This window comes from Ochotona princeps, chromosome 7 (genome assembly GCF_030435755.1).
Source record: "Ochotona princeps isolate mOchPri1 chromosome 7, mOchPri1.hap1, whole genome shotgun sequence".
Classification (NCBI taxonomy): domain Eukaryota; kingdom Metazoa; phylum Chordata; class Mammalia; order Lagomorpha; family Ochotonidae; genus Ochotona; species Ochotona princeps.
The window spans coordinates 82,340,731-82,359,261 of NC_080838.1; the positions used below are offsets into that span (position 1 = coordinate 82,340,731).

The following is an 18,531-nucleotide window of genomic DNA, read 5'->3' on the forward strand; positions in this document are numbered from 1 at the left end:
CTTCGTTAGAATGCTGGCTGTGAGCTTGCTGTTCACAGCCTTGGTATGTTGAGATTTGTCCCATCTATTCTTAATTTCTTCAAGAATTTTTTTTTTTTATCATAAATGGGTGTTACCTGTTCCTGAATGTTCTGCCTGCATCCACTGAGACACTCGTATGATTCGGATCTTTCGTTCTGTCATGTGATTTCCTATGCTCACCGATTTGCATGTATTACACCTCCCTGTATCTTGCAGATACACGCCCGTTGACCACAGTGAGTGTGATGTGTTTCGGCTTGATTTGCTAATGTTCTGTTAAGAAGTTTTGTGTTCGTCGTGAATGTTGGATGTTGGTATACAGGGCTTTTGTTGTTGTTTCCTGTTTGCTTTTTGTGCAGCTGGAGGTATCGTTACCCAGTTTGGAGATTAAAGTAATGTTGGTTTTTTAAACACGTTTGGAACTGTTTCTTTCTTTCATTATCTGGAATTGTTTAAGAAGAATTACTGTTAGTCCTCCCTTTAAAAGTTTGGTAGAGGGGCCAGTGGGACGGCGTGTCGGCCCGGGGCCCTGTCCGCAGAGTCGCTATCACGTATGGCTGGCTGCTTGAGCCTGCTGCTTCACTTCTGACCCAGCCCCGGTTGATGTCCCGGGAAAACAGCAGAAGATGACCCGAGTGCTTGTGCCCCTGCACCCAGGCGGGAGACCCAGAAGAAGCTCCCACCTCCTGGCCTCAAACCAGCCCAACTCCAGCCACTGCTGCCATTTAGGGAATGAGCCAGGCCTCGCTTGCTCTCCTCTCTGTAACTCTACCTTTCAAATCAAAATAAATAAGCCTATTTTTAAAAAGCTCAGGCTGGGGGGCCAGATGTGGTAGCCTAGCGGCTAAAGTCCTCTTGCTGCACACACCGGTATCCCCTATGGGCGCCGGTTCTAATCCCAGCAGCCCCACTTCTCGTCCAGCTCCCTGCTTATGGCCTGGGAAAGCAGTCTAGGATGGCCCAAGGCCTTGGGACCCTGCACCTGCTTGGGAGACCCGGAAGAGGCTCCTGGCTCCTGGCTTCAGATTGGTACAGCTCCAGCCTTTGTGGTCACTTGGGAAATGAATCATCAGATGGGAGATCTTTCTCTTTTGTCTCTCCTCCTCTCTGTATATCTGACTTTGCGATAAAAAATAAGTGAATCTTTTAAAAAGAAGGAAAGAGGAGAAGAAAGAAAAAGAGGAAGGAAGGAAAAAAAGACATGAAGAAGTTATCTAACAGGAACCCCAGGAGGAGAGATTAGATGGAAATGAGAAACGACAATGTTTAAAGTTATTTTGGTTTAAGAATTTTCTGTAAGTTACATAAGACACTAATCTTTAGGTACAGAAGCAGAATATATTACAAGGAGAAAAAAAGTTTTACAACATATGCCTAGAGACACGGCTATGAACTATAACACATCAGGGGTCTGCTTTGTGGCACAGCGCGTTAATATTCCACCTGCAGGATCAGCATGCATCACAGAGCACAGGTTCAGGCCTGGCTACTGTTTCCCATCCAGCTCCCTGCAGCAGTCTGGGAAAGCAGCAGAAAACTTGGACTTTGGGGACCATCAGTGACCTGTGACCTGGAAGGAGTTCCAGACTCCTGATTTCAGCCTGGCCCAGCCCCAGCTGTGTGAACCAGTACGTGGAAGGTTTCTTTTTCTCTCTGTCTCTCCCTCTCTGTAATGCTGCCTTTCAAATATACATTTAAAAAATAGTGCCAGTGCTGTGAAGCCCAGGAATCCGTATGGGCACTGGTTCTAGTCCAGAACGCTTCACTTCCAATCCAGCTCCCCGCCAATGTACCTAGGAGAGCAGCAGGGGATGCCCCGGTCCTTGAGCTCCTGCATCCACCTGAGAGACACAGATGAAATCCCTGGCTCCTGGCTTCAGCTTGAGCAGCACAGGTTGGTGTGGTCATTTGGGGAGTGAGCCAGTGAATGGAAGACCTTTCTCTGTATGTCATTCTTTCTGCCTTTTAAATAAATAAATAAATATTTTAATAATTTTTTTTTAGTTTTTTGGGGGAAATTAAGTAAAAGATCAATTCTTTCTGTGCAAAAAAAAAAAATTGAAATCCATGCTTCTTTTTCATAACATGTGTTTTCCATGAACTTTCTGGAGATTATCTGTAGTTTGAAGCGATCTGATTTGTACTCTCCTCCAATTACATCAAAGTTCATCCACTTGGATGACTTCCCTAAAAGTTCTAAAACACAACAGTAAGGAAAAACACAGCTAACTTTCAGGGGGAAAAAAAATCACACAACTTAGGGTCTGGCATTTGGCCTAGCTGTTAAACAATCCGCTTTACACACGGGAGTGTTTGTGTGCAAGTCCCAGCCCCAGCCCCTGACTGCGGCATCCCACGGTGGGCAGCCTAGGAGGCAGTAGGTAACTGGCTCAAGCCACGGGGTATCTGCCACTCACACAGGAGAACCCGGGGACCCCCCACAGACACACAGTATCTGTTGACCTAGTGGGATGTTTTGGTGAAAGCTAACGAGGACACTGATACATTGTTCTTATATCCATCAGTCATCTACTGCTCTCTGGCTGTTGTACATTTTGACATACCGCAGTATACCATGGGTTCACCATTCCAGTCATGGAGGTAACTGGATCGCTCAGAACACTGTAATTTAGTTTCTTCCTTTAGCATGTGAGTGCCCTGCCTTCCATTGTTTCATTAGACCTGAAGGAAGCATTGAGTTTTCCCGGGGACAGCTCCTCTCCTTTCTGACTTCAACAGAGACCCATGAATGCTTCATCGCGAAACTTGACACTTACCTTTGATTTTTAAACAACTGTCCTTTACCGTTCTTGCTGCTTTTAGAAAAAGCTAGACCTTTTTCAGGAATGGCTGTTCAGAATAGAATGCTCGCTAAAGTGTGGCCACTTGGAAGACGAGGTCCAGTGTGCTTTGCACTATTGAGAAGAAATTCACTGATTTCAAATAAAGAGACAGAAAGAAAATCAATGAGCAAGAAATGATTTGATGCGACATAGCTTTCAACGGGAAAAAAATGTCACTTTGTAAAACACGAACATTGTATATGCATCCAGATCCTGAGTATATGCAACCCACAGGAGAGGGAACAAGACCTCCAGGCTATTGTAACAGCAAAGAAACTGCACCCAGGACTCCCTCTCAGGGGAACTAGCTCCTGCTGGCGGAAACCGGATCCAAGGACCGACTTCCTGTGTCTTCCAGAAGACATTCCTATGCAAGGCAGTACGTCAGGGTTCTTAAACTCCATCTCCCTGGCTTTAAGAAACATTTTTGTGCAATTAACTCAGTCCTAAAACTTCATCTCTAAAACTTTATCTCAACATTCGGGTGATAATATTTCCAGATGTGATTTCAAAAATATGGTGTCTTTAAAGATATGTGTTGGCACTCTTTGAGCTGCACGTTTCAGGCTGACAAATGTTATCCTCAAAAAAAAGATTTATTTTATTTTTATCAGAAAGTCAGATATACAAAGAGGAGGAGGAGAGTCAGAGAGGAAGATCTTCCGTCCAATGATTCACTCCCCAAGTGAGCCGCAACGACCAGTGCTGTGCCAGTCTGAAGCCAGGAGTCAGAAACTTCCTCCAGGTCTCCCACACGGGTGCAGGGTCCCAAGGCTTTGGGCCATCCTCGACTGCCTTTCCAGGCCACAAGCAGGGAGCTGGATGGGAAGCAGGGCCGCTGGGACTAGAACCAGGACCCATATGGGATCCTGGCACGTTCAAGGCGAGGACTTTAGCCTCTAGGCCATGGCGTCAGGCCCAAATGTAATCCTCTTTAGAAAGGCTATATGCATTGGCTCTGCTCATAAACTCAAAAGCAGATTTTTTTTTTGTAAGTTTGCTGTTAGTTAATCCCTGAAAATGCATTTGCGTTACTCAACACTCGGCGTAATTATTTTCCTTAAAGGAAAGTATTTATTTTCATTTTATTAGAAAGGCTAATTGATAAGGAAGGAGAAACGGAAATCTTCCATCTGTTATTTCATTCTTCCCATGCCCACAGCAGCCAGGGTGAAGATAGGAGATGAGAATTCAAGTAGGTCTCCCACGTGCGTGCTGCTGCTGCCGCCCAGAGCTGGGACTCGAACCCAGGCACTCCGGGGTGGGATGCATTGTAACTGCTGTGCCAGCTGCCTGCCCCTTGAATCACTTAAGACACAGACCAAGCCATTGCAGCAGAGTAACAGATGATTGTCCTGAGCCAGCCACACATGGGGAAAATCACTTCCTAGAGTAAAATCTGCCACATCTCAATTGTTCCTCATTAATGTGAGTTGGCACGGCATTAGGATTACAGAAGGCAAGGAGAAGCGTTCAGTGAGAGAATAAAGACTCCACAGCCTGCCGGTGACTCTCAATGGATTCTGTGAGTCCCTCTCTCTACCAGGGCACCCCGTGATGCTAATGGGACATGTGTGTTTTACAAGGCTATGCATGAATTTCAAAATGTGCTTGCACCCAAATACACTTATGTTATCCCATTTTCCAGGAATTTTTAGAAGTATTCTTGTACACTTAGAATAGAAAACAGGGTGTTTGGGCCCGGCGGCGTGGCCTAGTGGCTAAAGTCCTCGCCTTGAACGTGCCAGGATCCCATATGGGTGCCGGTTCTAGTCCCAGCAGTCGAGGATGGCTAAAGCCTTGGGACCCTGCACCCACATGGGAGACCTGGAGGAAGTTCCTGGCTCCTGGCTCCGGATCGGCACAGCACCGGTCATTGCGGTCACTTGGGGAGTGAATTATCGGACGGAAGATCTTCCTCTCTGTCTCTCCTCCTCCTCTTTGTATATCTGACTTTCCGATAAAAATAAAATAAATCTTGAAAGAAAGAAAGAAAGAAAGAAAGAAAGAAAGAAAGAAAGAAAGAAAGAAAGAAAGAAAGAAAGAAGGAAAGAAAGAAAGAAAGAAAACAGGGTGCTTGCATTGTAGCACAAGTGCATTAAGCTATTGCTTTCGCATCTCAGCTGCGTCCCCTCAGGTCCAGCTCCCTGCTAATGCACGTTGGAAGGTAGTGGAGGGTGACCCATGTGCCTGAGCCCTACCACGCACATGAGAAACCTAACCCTAACCCACACGAGGGGCCAAGATGCAGTTGCAAGCTCTTGACGTCCAGCTTTGGCCTGTCACCATCACTGTGACCACGTGGACAGTAAATGAGCAGATGCAGGTCTGCTTTTGTCTCTCTCCCTGCCTGTGTCTCTCTGCCTTTGGAGCAAATAAAAAAGCCCAAAACAGAAGAAGGCAAGAAAACCAGAGTCGCGCACAGCACCTCTGCTGTGGTGTGCCTCTTCACCATTCAATTACTTCTTTCCTGCATATCTCATGGTATAACTTTTTTTTTCATTTGATAGATTTTTTAAAAAAGATCTATGTGATCTTTTGTGATTGCCTCATTTCACTGAGCATAATGGTCTCTAGTTGGGACTATCTAGTTGTAAATAGCATAATTTGATTCTTAATAGCTGAATAATATTCCACGGAGTAGATGTACCACAGTTTAATCACTGCTCTTTGGACGCACATCTGGATTTTTTTCCATGTCTTTGCCATTGTGGGTTGCGCTGCTGCAAATATAGGATTACCCATCTCCTTCTCACATGCAGATTGCATTTCTATTGGGTATATTCCTAGGAGCAGGATAGCTGGGTCCTATGGCAGGTTTATTTGCACTTTTCCAAGCACTCCACACTGATTTCCACAGTGGTTGTACTAGCCTACACTCTCACCAGCAGTGAAGGAGGGTACCTTTCTCCCCACATCCATGCCAGCAGGTGTTGTTAGTTGAGTTCTGAATGTAGATCAGTCTTGCTAGAGTTAGGTGGTACCTTATGTTCTCTCTAATATAAGAAAACCATCACGGAAAATATAACTTCAATAACCAAGTCATACTGTTTTTTCTTTTCGTCTCTTATTATTATTATTTTTTTTTTTTGCTGCATCCCATGTGTTTTGGTGTTTTTTATTTCAGTTTCATTTATTCCAAATACTTTTTTTTTCTCTTGTTGAATTCATCACTGGCTCATGGATTACGTGGTGGCATCATTTTACCCAAGAGACTTTTGTGCTTTCTTTTTGCCACACTCATGTGTTGGTTACTCAGTGGCGCGTTTTTTCATGGTGCTGTAATATTTTGTTGTTGGTCTTCACATTCATACCGGTTGTTGACCTTATTTTGTGACTTCTCATTTATGGCAATGTATAATGATGGAGTACTGGGGTCTACCATATCCGGATGTGGGGGTACAATACAGCATGCATTCCTGCTTCCAAACAAAAGATGAACTTCTGATGAAACTGTTGAAAATGTGTAGACAATGGGACGCTGGACTGTCTGACATTATCTGTACCAGCAATGTCGGGGAACACTTAAATAAGAGACTGATGGAATTATGATTCCTTATGAAGGATTATACTATTATATCAACATGGGGAAAATCTGTCAGGGGGTGGCAGTTTGGGGGGATTCCAGTCTATGAAATTGTACCACAAAATTCAAAAACTCAAAAATATAATTAAAAAGATCTATGTATTTCTATTTGAAAGGCAGATTAACAGAGAGAAGGAAAGATAGAGAAGGTTTTCCATCCACTGGTTCACTTCCCAAATGGCCGCAACAGCCAGAGCTGTTAATCTGAAGCCAGGAGCCAGGAGCTTCTTCCGGGTCTCCCACGTGGGTGCGGCGCCCCAGGACTTGGGCCCCTCTCCCTTGCTTTACCAGGTTGTAAGCAAAGAGCTGAATGGGAAGTGGAGCAACAGGAACTTGAGCCAGTGCCCATGTAAGATGCTAGCACTGCAGGTACAGGATTCACCACACCCCTGCGCTAGCCCAACATTCACCGTTTGCTGATTCTGGATTCCTGGAGTCACCTCCTGGTTAAAGTCCGCCACGGCCAACTCCAAGAGGAATTCTGAAGCCGATATGGATGGCTCCGAGAGGTGCCAGCGGGAAGGTTCAGTCCCTTCGGTCTTCTGGGGAGGACAGGGAATTGCTCCAACTTTTCCGTCTAGCATTTCCGCCGTCAGGGTCGTGCTAGTGGTCTACTCAATGCCATATAACTGCCATTTTGTGCTCTTTGTTAGTGATGCTGTTCAGCCCCAACCCCTCCATCAAAGGGCTTGTCTACAGAAACTCCCCAAAACATCGCTGAAGGAAATTCCAGCAAGTGGGAAGACACTCATGTTCCCGGCTCAGAAGGTTCACAGTGCCGCGAGGATGTTGTGCTGATCACCAAGTACCTGAGGTAGGTGCTTGTGAAGCAGGGGTCAGGACGGGTGTCGTGATACAGCAGGCCACACTGCCACTTTGGAGTCCTGGCTCGGTACTGCCAGCCAGCTTCCTTGTAATACGCCTGGGAAGACAGCAGAAGACAGCCAAAGTACTTGGGTCCTTCCCAGGTACACAGGAGACCCGGATGGAGCGCCTCACCTCTGACTTGCATCTGTCCCAGCTCCAGCTCTTGGGCATTTGCAGGGAGCGAGCCAGCAGATGGAAGAGCTCTGTTTGCTTCTCTGTTTCTCTGTCACTGAGCTTTCTAAATAAAGAGCTTTGCTTAGGCTTATGGTTTGGGGAGGTCATAGTCCAGGATCAGGGAGGCCCTTTTGGTCAGCTGTTGGATCAGATGACAATGGCCAGGGTGGGACATGTGGAGAAGTGGTCACGGGAGGAACAGGAGCCAGAAGGAAGCCCCTGCTTGGCTTTTCCAGCCCACCCTCTCACACTTTCACAGGGCACACCCTACCTGTCCTGAGGCCCTCCCACGAAGCCCTCTTCTGAGCCACCCTAACTAAATGAAGATCCTGCCTTCCCGAACTGTTCAAGCAATAGGAATTTTAGTGTTGCCCCAGGTGCTCTACAAATACAATGCAATGGTCATGTAAAGTCCCACTGATATGGCAGAGATGGAAAAACCCACCTGAGAATCATATAGGATCTCAGGAGCCAAAACAATCCAGAAAGTGAACAGATGAAGCTTTCACACCTCTGGTTTGCAAACATCCTCGACTTCAAAGCTCAGGTTATTAAATGAGAGTGAGTCCAGGATAAAGACAGGTGCAAAGAAAAGAGGGCTTAACAATAAACCACAGAGAGCCAAGGGAATTCCACAAGGGGTCAAGAGCATTCAGTGGTGTGTGTAGGCTCTCCAGCAAATGGAGCTGGGGCCACAGGATGCTGCTATGTGAGAGTGAGGCTGAATCCTGAGTCACATCACACACAAGAACAAGCTCACCATGGAGGAAAGGGTTAAGCCTTGCATCTAGAACCCTTGCGAGAAAACACAGAGACAAAGCTTCCTAGCATGGGATTTGGTGATGTCCTCTCGGGTGTCACTGGAAAATAACAAAGACTGGAGGACGATTCTTTCTGTTGATACAAAGAACACTGGCAGCAAAAGAAAAAATAGAGAAATAGAGTTGTATCAAACAACTCTTGTACAACAAAGCACTCCATCAACAGAGTGAAAACACTCTATGAGATGGGAGAAAACATTTGCAAATTAGTATCTGATAAGAGATTTATGTCCAGGGCCCGGTGCAGTAGTCTAGTGTGCTAAATTCTCGCCTTGCATGTGCCAGGATTCCATATGGGTGCCAGTTCATGTCCCGGCTGCTCCATTTCCCATCCTCTCCTCTGCTTGTTGTCTGGGAAAGCAGTAGAGAATGGCCAAAACCTTGGGACCTTGCACCTGCGTGGGAGACCCAGTGGAGGCTACTGGCTCCTGGTTTTTGATCAGCTCAACTCCAGCCACTGCAGCCACTTGGGCAGTGAACCAGTGGATGGAAGATCTATCTCTCCTCTCTGTAGATCTACCTTTCCAATAAAAAGAAATATTTTTTTAAAGAGATTTATGTCCAGTATATATGGGAAACTCCTGTAAGTTAACAAATTTTTTTATTTATTTAAAAGAGTTACACAAAGAGACGAAAGTGAGAGAAAGATATCACCCACATGCGAATTCACTTTCCAAATAATACTAGACCAGATCAAAGCCAGGAACACAAAACTCCAGGCTGGTCTTCCAGTGAGAACAGCAGGGACCCAGGTACTTGATCCAGCTTCTGCTGCTCTCCCAGGCCCATTAGCAGGCAGCTGGATGGGACATAGAGCAGTGAGACTCCAGCCAGTGTGTACCCACGTAGAATGCCAGTACAGGCAGCAGCCTAACCTGCTGCCCCACAACGCCAATCCCGAATCATCTATTTTTTTAAAAAGGGAAAAGGGACATTCCACCAGACACGATACACCAATGCTGATTTGGAAGAACCTCATGTAGGGGATCTAATACTAAAGGCAGAAGGTGCCGTGAGACCCAAGAGAGGCAGACCAACACAGGGTTCCACAGGATTGTAGCTTTCTGTCTCAAGGACAGGAGCATGGTCAGGGGTGCCTGCAAGATACACAAGAGGACCTCTATAGGAGAGGCAGGAGGGGAATTTACAGGCAAGGTGGCCTCACTGAACGCACCTGCACATTCCAGGTGTCAGCTAAGAGATGTGTCAGGCTTTGTGGGATGTCAAGTGTCAAGTTACCTTAAACACTCTGTTGACCTCATAGCTAGTTAGGAGTGACCCAAGTCTAAGGTCACCCTGTGGGCAAGAACAAATAGTCAACAAGACAATACCCCACCATGTGCAGGTCATGGCCACAGGGAGAGTGCAGTGGGCACTGGGCAGCAGTTAGGATGCTAGGAGAGGCCCAGCCGTGGCCTAACAGCTAAAGTCCTTGCCTTGAACACACTGGTATCCCACATGGGCACCGGTTCTAGTCCTGGCAGCCCCTTTTCCTATCCAGCTCCCTGCTTGTGGCTCCACTCTCCGGTCCAGCTTCTTGTCAATGTGTTTTTTGTCAAGCAGCAGGTGACAGCCCAAGTTCTTGGGACCCTGCTACTTCGGTGGGCTAGAGATCTGGGCTCCCAGCTTCCACTTCGTCCAGCCAAGGCTGTTGGCAGCCATTGGAGGGAGTAAACCAGTGAACAAATACGCTTCTTCACCGACAGCTTAGCAAACAGGTGCCCAATGGAGGGCACCGAGTCAGCACTTGCAGTAAGCTCTTCCTCCATTTCTCCCTCGCCGAGGGTGGGGTTACCTGCCAGACCTCTATTCCACGAGCCCGCTGGAGGCCAGTGCTGCTGATGACTCTGTGGGCGGAGACAACACGAGACCCAGAGAGGCCACGTGGGACCGCAGAGCCCAGCTATGTCCTCACCGGCGGCGATGCAAGCCACGGGCCAACCGCACATCCGGGCGCGCCCGAGCGAAGCACGGGTTGGGCAGCGACTTTTGGAGTCCAAGACGAGGACACACATCCCGCGGCGGCTACCACCTGCGCCTCCGGGCCTTGAGCTCGGGGGCGGGGGGAGGGGAGCGGTGCGCGCAACCCGAAAGGCCGGTATCCAAGACCCGGCTGGGTCTCTCCCCCACTCCACACCCCTACCCCTAAGGCCGAACGGGACGTGCACAAATAAAAACAACTTTTGCCACGCTCCGAATGTATTCGCGCTTCCTCCCTCTTTCCCAGCTGCCCAAGTCCTGAATGGAAAGCGTAATTGCGCTTTGTTATGCAGAGTACCTCGGCTCTCCCTGGAAGGTGACAAAGAGGCCTTGGCCTGCGGTTCTTTCTCGCCCTCAGGGTGAGCCAGTGACAATTGGCACCGCTGCGCCCAACCCACCCAGGTACCTGTGCACGCAAGCTCCGGGAGCCCCGCACGACCCGCGCCCCGCACTCATCCTCCGCTCTCCAGACCCGCCAGTGCCCGACCCCTCCGGCCGACTTCTCGGCAGCCCAGGCCCGGGCAGCTCCTGTCCCTGGTCCGGCCCTGGCCCCAGCCTCGAGAGCCTCCGTGGCGTTTTCGGCGGTGGGGAGGAGCAGCGCTGCGGGGACCTGCGGCGTGGGCGCCACGCGCGGCGCGTTCCTTGGGGTTGATTGGCAGGGCTGCCATCAAGAACGTATCATTTCACGGCTTGTTTTGACAGCTCTGATCCAAATCTATGTGACATGGGAAGGGAGAAAAGTCTAACTTCATGTTAATCTCCTGTTACCGCAGGATAGGTTTTTATCCTCACACCTGCGAGGCAGGGTGTAACGGCAATAATAATCATAATAATCATAATAATAACAACACACTGCAGCGCATTCTCTGCGCGTCTGTCTTCTATTCCCCCAAGACAGATTGCGGGGAGCCAGGCGGGCGGAGAAAGGCCCCATTGATTCCCGACGAGAATAAGCTGGCTTGGGACTGCAGCCTCACCTGCCCCTCGGTCAATTAGGAATGTATTGGAGAGTCCAGCAGAAAACGCGTTAAATTAGCCGTTCGCTAATTTCCTTGTGTCCCTCCGACGTAATCGCCCCTTTTCAGCTCGTCCCAGAAATTACCGCAGGCGCCCAGGGGCGCGGCGTGCGGGCTCTGGGATCTCCCGCGCCGGCCTCCTCCGCGCGCCGCTCCGCGCAGCCTCCGGGTGCCCCCCACCGCGCCAGTGGCAGTGTTTTGTGGTGGTTTGTTGTGGTTTCCAGTTTCTTTCGCAGCGAAAAAGAGCGAGCTGTTTGTAAAAACTTAAGGTCCGAGGGTGACACTACGCAGCGCAGCCCAGCCCCTTCCCCGCACCGACCTCGCAGCCACTGGGCGGGTTTGGAGATGGCTCCTGCACCACCACCACCTCTACCCCGCCAGGGCTGCGTTCCTGGGATTAGGGATTAGGTGAGGAGAGTTGGGGGTGGGTAAGAGGGAGAGGGAGGGAGGGAGGGAGGGAAGGAGAGAGAGAGAGAGAGAGAGAGAGAGAGAGAGACAGAGACAGAGAGAGAGAGAGAGAGAAGTGGTCCCTGCAGAGAGGGAAGGGGAAGGCCGGAATCTCCAGCTGTCACTTTCTCGGAGTCAAAACCGCAGGTCCGGCTGAATCCGCTCCGCAGCCCGTGGGTCGAGGCGTTTTCAAGCCGTGGGCAGATCCAAGACTAATAATTAATTGCAGTCATTAATTAATTAAGAGGGGAGGACCCCAAACAGTTTAAATTGGGCTTTGTGGAGGTGGTCTCGGAGAGCACGCCCTCCCGCTCCTTCCCATTCTTCCCCCTCACGCTCTCGGTCATTTCCATTATAATTCCGCGCAGTCTGAAGCAGGCAGGGCTGCGGCGCCAGGCTCCAGCGCTTCCAGCAAACTGAGGCCAAGCTGGCCAGCTCCTGGACCCCGCGCCCACAGGCTCCGAGCAGTTTCCCACCGGGAGCAGCTCCCACCTGCTTCTTTGCTTTTTCCCTTTGCACCTGCTGCGGGTTTTTTCCCTGAACTTCAGAAAGCAAGTCGTTGCCTAAGAATTAGTTCGCGCGCGCTCTCTCTCCCTTTCCCTCTCGCCGGAGACTGGAGTGCCTTATTTGAAATGGTGCAGCTAATATAAAGTCATCAAAGAGTTCTGGTTCTTGTCTTAAAGTGACAGCCGCTTTATGGGGCTGTGAAATACTCGCCCTCCTTTTCAATGTCTCTCTATCCATCTTTGTCTGCTCTTCAGAAAAGGGGACAACATAAAGGCCGGCCTGGCCAGCTCCCCACGCTCAGGCCCGGGCAGTGCCAACCTCCGCCTTTAAGCAGATTGAAATTGTCACCGCTTCATTAATCTGAAACTAGTTCCTTTCCTAGGCACACAGCACACTTCCGATGGCTCCGGATCAGCTTGAGAAGTTGAGCTGGGGGGGGTGGGGAGGGGACCGTGATGGCCGCTGTGAAGGCCAGTGCCAGCAGAACGGGCCAGGTGCTTGACCGCGCAGCACGCAGTTAGCACACCAGGCACTGCGCTGCCGGATGCTTTGGGGAATCCGGAGGGTGCCCACGAGTGTCCCTGAGACGCGGCTTCCAGTCATCCTCCCATTGCCTTGCCTCAGAAAAAGAAAAGTTGCTCTCAAGTTTCTTTAGAAGTTGGGCTTGGTCACATTTCAGTTTGGGTGCTCACCTTTCCACTTAGGCTGTGAAGTTCCTTCGCTGGTCCCCTGGGCTGTGGTGATCTTAACTCATTATCCCCAATGTCCCAGGGTCCCTCAGGATTGTGCCATAGTCCGTGAGGCAAGCTACCTTTTTTTCTTCCCACCATCCACCCTGGCAAAAGACAATGCCAAAGAGCCTTCCGCTTTGGGATTTGCAGCTTAGAGGTTTTACATTCCACTCTATCTAATTCAGGCAAAAGACACAGCCCTCCCCCCGCCCCCTTGAAAGGAAGCTCAATTTTCAGTAATGTGAGCCTAAAGATTTATAAAATAGATTTATATTAAATTATGTTAATAGACGCCTAGTAAATGCACCATCTAATTGCATAGAAAAAATGTTCCTTTAAAAAAGGTCTGTCACCTTACCAGGTACAAAGATTCCCTGTGCATAATAAAAGCAGGAACAATTGCTTTGATGCAGCAAGCTGTGCAGCAGTGCTCCGGCTGTGCTCCGCGCTGGGATAGCGCTCAACTCTGCTTACAAAGAAGGGCGGGCGGGGGTGGGAGGGTGCAGCCTCCAAGGACCCCGACTCCTCCAGCTCGGCCCTCCTCTCACCTGGCCAGTGCTCTTCCTGAAGGCAGGGCTGTGGTCCTGCTCCCAGCCCCGTCCTCCCTCCGGCCTCATTCCCACACAGCTGGTCTCTGCACCGCCCTGAGCACCTTCCCACCTCCCTCACGGAACGCTTCCAAGAGTGAGGAAGAAGCCGAGGGCGGGAGGGGACCAGGTAAAAATTACTCTTCTGCATGACCACCACCAGTGGGCCGTCTCTCACATGCACACAGACTGGACCATCTGCATGCCTGATGCACACACACCACACTCCTCTCTCACGCACATGTGTGTAGTCATGATGTATGCCTGCACACGCATGCGTAAGTGTGATGTACATTCACATATACATAGAGGCCCTGGAACTGCCCTGGTGAAAAGCAAGGGAGGAGGAGGAGGAGGACAGAAATGGAAAAGCTCACCCCCTCCCAAGTCTTGGGGTTTACTAAAAACTGGGCCGTTCCAGCAGAGAATTCCTGAAGCTTCATTCTGCTCCCCACCCCAAACCTTAGAAACCAACCATGGCTGCTGGGGGAGGGAGAAGTGGAGGAGGAAGATGAGCTGAGTAGGAGACTCCTTGCTCCGCTTCACTGGGGGGAGAGGGGACATAACAGGTCCACTCTGTACTTAATGCTAGAATAGAGAAACAGGACCCGGGGGACTCTGGTTTCTGCCCAAGATCAGCTGAGTGGAGGACGTTAGCTTTCCCGCATCTGGTTGCCTCTAGAAAGATGTCATCTAGCCTCCCTTCGCTGGGGGTTTGCCGTGAAGATCCAAGCTGGAAGAGCTGGAAGGAGGGTTGGAACCTCTCAAGTGGCCAAAGGTGGCCACGGAGGACCCCCAAGCTGGCTGGGGTTCACAGGGACTGCCAACCCGAGCGGGGCACGCCTGCTGTGCTGGGTGCCCAAGAGGCCAGCTCCACAGTGCAGTACAGGGCCTGGGGCCGGAGCTGGGCAGGGCGCAGGCTGGCCGTGGACTTGAACAAAGGGCAGATGCATTGTGGGCGGGAGGAGGACAGAGCCGTGAGGCCCAAGGAGGTTTGGTTCTGGGCAGGGCAGACACAGCTACCACTGCTTTGTCTGTGACCCTGGTGATGCAGAATTCCTCCAGGCCTACAATCAGTTTCTGGACGCCTGCTCAGAGCCCTGCTCTCTGGTGCTTGGAGAGGGGCCTGTTCAGGCGGAGGACATGGAAAGGCAGTGGCCAGCATATCTGCTTTTTGATGCATATGGGGTCTCTGCATGGGGCAAGTGACCCAGAGGCCCGAGCCTCCTGGGCCTGGGCAGGATCCTCTGGACTGCCCGCACCCAGGGCAGCAGCTCTGCAGTCGGAGGGTGCTCCTGGATCCCTCTGGCCTGTGCCAACAGATACCTTTGAAGTCTGAAAGAAATGAGTGTATGTGTGTGTGGGGGGGAGGCAGAACTTGAACCTAAAGTAGCACCTTGACCAAGAACACTCAGAAGGGCCAGCAGCAGTGCTTGGCCACCTTCTCCTCTGCCCTGCACCGCAAGCCCAGGCTGTGCCCAGGCTGTGCTCAGCACACAGCCAGAAACGTGCTCCTCTGGGGACCCAGCCTGCAGGCTCACCACTGGCCTAGGTTGGGGAGGAACTGGAAAGCAGGCACAGGAAACTGCAGTGGGGTTGTGAGACGGGGAGGGAAAACACCCTGGCTGGGCTTTTGGAGGTCAGTGGGGAGAAAAGAGCCTGTGAAGTTTACAGGTAGAATGCCTCTGGATCCCTGAACTTTTAGCTTTCTCAGCATTGACAGCCCAGAGGTCAGCCTCCAGCAGCATCCCCAGTATCCCCTTGGTGCTGACTCACTGAATGCCCTGCTTCCTAAAGCTGCTGCCTCAATGCAGACTCCTGCACTGGGGCCAGTTAGTGCCCAGGGGCTTGAGGGGGGAAGGGGAATGCTACAGCAAGGAAATGTGAGGGAGGAAGGGCCTGTCACCCTTCCTTGCTAAAATACAAGGGCCATTTGTCCTTGGTGCTGGGTGTCACCCAGGATGGAGAGATCTGTGAGGAACACAGGGACAGCACCTGCGGCGGGGGGCGGGGTTCGTAACCAAAGATTTCTTTCGTGGGACACAGCAAACCCACAGTCACAAGCTCAGCCCCACCTCCCAGCATGGAGCCTGCACCTCCAGGCTGCCCTCAGACGTGCCCTCTAGCTCCACATCCTGTGCAGACGTTGGTGCTGATGGGGCAAGACAGCCAACACCACAAGCTTAAACTCCTGCTTTCCTTGCCTTTATTTAAATAATATAAATATAAACTTTATATAAAACTATTCACATACAAAGGGAGACTTGCATTTGAAATCCTCCTGGAGACTTTTTTTTCCAAAAGCCAGACCTACAGGATTTGATCCTCTACGTGATTTGCAGCTTCCATGTTTTCATGTTTCAAACAACAACAGCAGCAGGAAATAAGCAACCCCCCCCCCCCCCCCCCGCTCCTGAGAGGGACAGAGGGACAGCCAGGATGGAGAGACAGCAGGTGCTGTGGAGAAACGAACTCTGCTTATCCTGTTGGAAGAGCAGGCTGAGTTGAATCCTAGTGTATTTACAAAATAAAATACCGATTTCTCACGTGCAGCAGAGCCTCAAATAGTTGAGGAGCTGGAGGTGCAGATCCGAGGTGTGGCCCCCAGGAACTGCTGGGTCCCTTGTCTTTCCAGACTGCGGCTGAGGTGGGTGGCGGGATTGAGGGCGGCCCTGGCTCACAAGGGGGAGATCTCCTTGTCGTCGTTGGCCGAGGCTGGCGACAGGGAGTCCTCGTCCTCGGAGCGGCCGTAGTGCGCCTGGCTGCTGACGCACTGGCAGCCCGCGTGACTGCTCCTCTGAGTGCGCTTGCCCTCCTTCTTGTGCTTCACGCGGCGGTTCTGGAACCAGATCTTCACCTGCTTCTCGGACAGGTTCAGGTACGTGGCGATCTCGATCCTCCGCAGCCGGGACAGGTACATGTTGGAGGAGAACTCGCGCTCCAGCTCCAGGAGCTGCGCGCTGGTGAATGCCGTTCTTACCCTCTTGCCGTTGGGCACCTGGCTGGTGTCCGGACCGCCTGTGCGCGGGCAGGAGACGGTAGACAGGTGAGGCCTGAGCCAGGCTTCCCCCACCCCGCGTGCCACCCCTGGAAAGGACCTTGGGGACAGCGCCCGAGTCCTGCTCTGACCCGGTCTGGCCTAGCTGGAGGAGCAAAATACGCACCATCCCATCCCCTAAAGTTAAGGCCTTTGATGCTCATGTTGTAAAGCCAGAGGATGGTGGAGTGAAGGAGGAGGAAGAGCTGTGCTTGCTTAGGTTGGTGGTCTTTTTAAAAAACTATTAGAGAGGCTTGCAGACTTGGCAGAGCTTGGAAGCACTTCAGCCAGCCCAACGAGGAGACGCACCCCTCCACCCAGGTAGCTTCCAGCTTCTCGGGCCTCAACAGCGAGGTCCCAAACACGTTTTGTATCACGCAAGCCCCGTGCACCTGGTGCCGGGAATGAAGCGCACCTGGCTGCTGCCTTCCACCTCCGTGGAACTAAGGCTGCAAGTCCCTCCTCCCTCCCCACCCCGCCCCCAGGGCTCTGCCCCTCTCCCCAGGCCTCTTTCCTAGGCTGGAAATTCGCTAACTCGGAACGCGTCAAAGCGCCGCGCGCGCAGGTGTCCGGAGACCCCGCCCTACCCATGGCGAGGCAGTGGAATCTTCGCGGATCAGCTACGTTGTAGGTGCTGGCAGCGCAGACAGGTGCGTGGTACGGCGGCTGCCCCAGGGCTGCTGCGGCCGCCGCCGCCGCCGCTGCGGCCGAGCCGGACTGTTGGGGTTGGTGGTGGTGATGATGGTGCGTGTGGTTCACCCGCGGGCAAAACTGCGCATCCGGAGAGATGCTGGGGCCCGGAGAGAACTGGCTCTTGAGCAGGGGTAGAGTCCCCGCTGCCCCTGTCGCTCCTCCGCCGCCCCCAGCTGCAGTGCCCCCGCCGCCGCCCGCAGGCCCGCGGGACGGGTGCAGGTGCGAAGTGACGCAGAGCGGACACACGCAGAACCCACCGCTCTTGCGGGACGGGCAGCCCGGCCCGGACACGGACATCACCAACGGGGACGGCACGCCCAGCGGGATGAAGAAATCCGGCCCAGGGTGCGGCTCCGGCAGCGAGGGAGCGGGCCTCGAGGAGTCCTTGATGATGAGCGAGTCGACATAGAAGGAGCGTGACATGGCGCGAGGGAGCCGACCGGGCGCTGCGCGCGCCCTCCCCGCTCGCGGTCGGAGTTGTGCCGCGTGGCGATCGAGCCCAGAGGAGCGCGTGGGAGACTCGGAGGTGTCGACCTTCAGGCCGTGGACAATGGGGTCCCCGGAGAGGGCTGGTCCTCACGTCCCCCCGTGAGGCGCCCAGGAGTCGAGATTTTTATAGCCCCCACCCCGGCACGTGACGCCGCGGAGCGCGGCTCGGCTCAGGCGGCTCCGCGGCTCCCCACCCTCCGGATAGGCTGCCCGAGTCACAACAGAGGCGGCGAGGAGGGGGCGGGTGTGCGGCTGGGAAGGCGCGGGGGAGGGGCGGGGGACTTTGCCGAGTGTGGGTTTTGTTAATTTCCCGGGGCGGCCGACCTGCTCGTTCTCTTTCTCCACGCTTCCTCGAGAAATTATGGTGCCCCAGCTCTGTCTCCACTGCCCGCCAAGCCCAGTGGAGCCTTTTGAACCAGGATGCCCAGTGCTCTCGGCTCGGCGGTGCGGGCGACTTGAGGCAGGATGGCGCACGGGGCCCTCGGCGCAGTGTGGGCCCCGGTCGGTCATACCTTCCCTTGTCTCCAGCTTTTGAGCTCTGATTTCTAACGGGCTCCAGCCCTCTGCGCACGGTCTGTCTCCAAGTAGTCGCAGCCACCCCTATCCTGGTTGCATGTCCAGGCCAACCTTACAAACTCCATCCATCTCTAAGCTGTTCGGAGGCTGGCCTGTGAGGAGCCTGGATAGGGGCAGGGCTGTGCTCCTATCTGGCACCCATCTTGGGCTGCTGAC

At 52.3% G+C, this 18,531-nt stretch overlaps 1 protein-coding gene across 1 annotated transcript; it reads right to left on the reverse strand.

Annotated features, from left to right (window-relative positions):
* Positions 1–16,222: 16,222 nt before the first annotated feature.
* Positions 16,223–17,897, reverse strand: GSX2 (GS homeobox 2). The gene is made up of 2 exons (XM_004590873.2): positions 17,205–17,897; positions 16,223–16,598 (listed from the first exon to the last, which is right to left on the reverse strand). The coding sequence occupies exons 1-2, from the start codon at positions 17,731–17,733 to the stop codon at positions 16,258–16,260; spliced, it is 870 nt and encodes a 289-aa protein (XP_004590930.2). The 5' UTR covers positions 17,734–17,897; the 3' UTR covers positions 16,223–16,257.
* Positions 17,898–18,531: the final 634 nt, after the last annotated feature.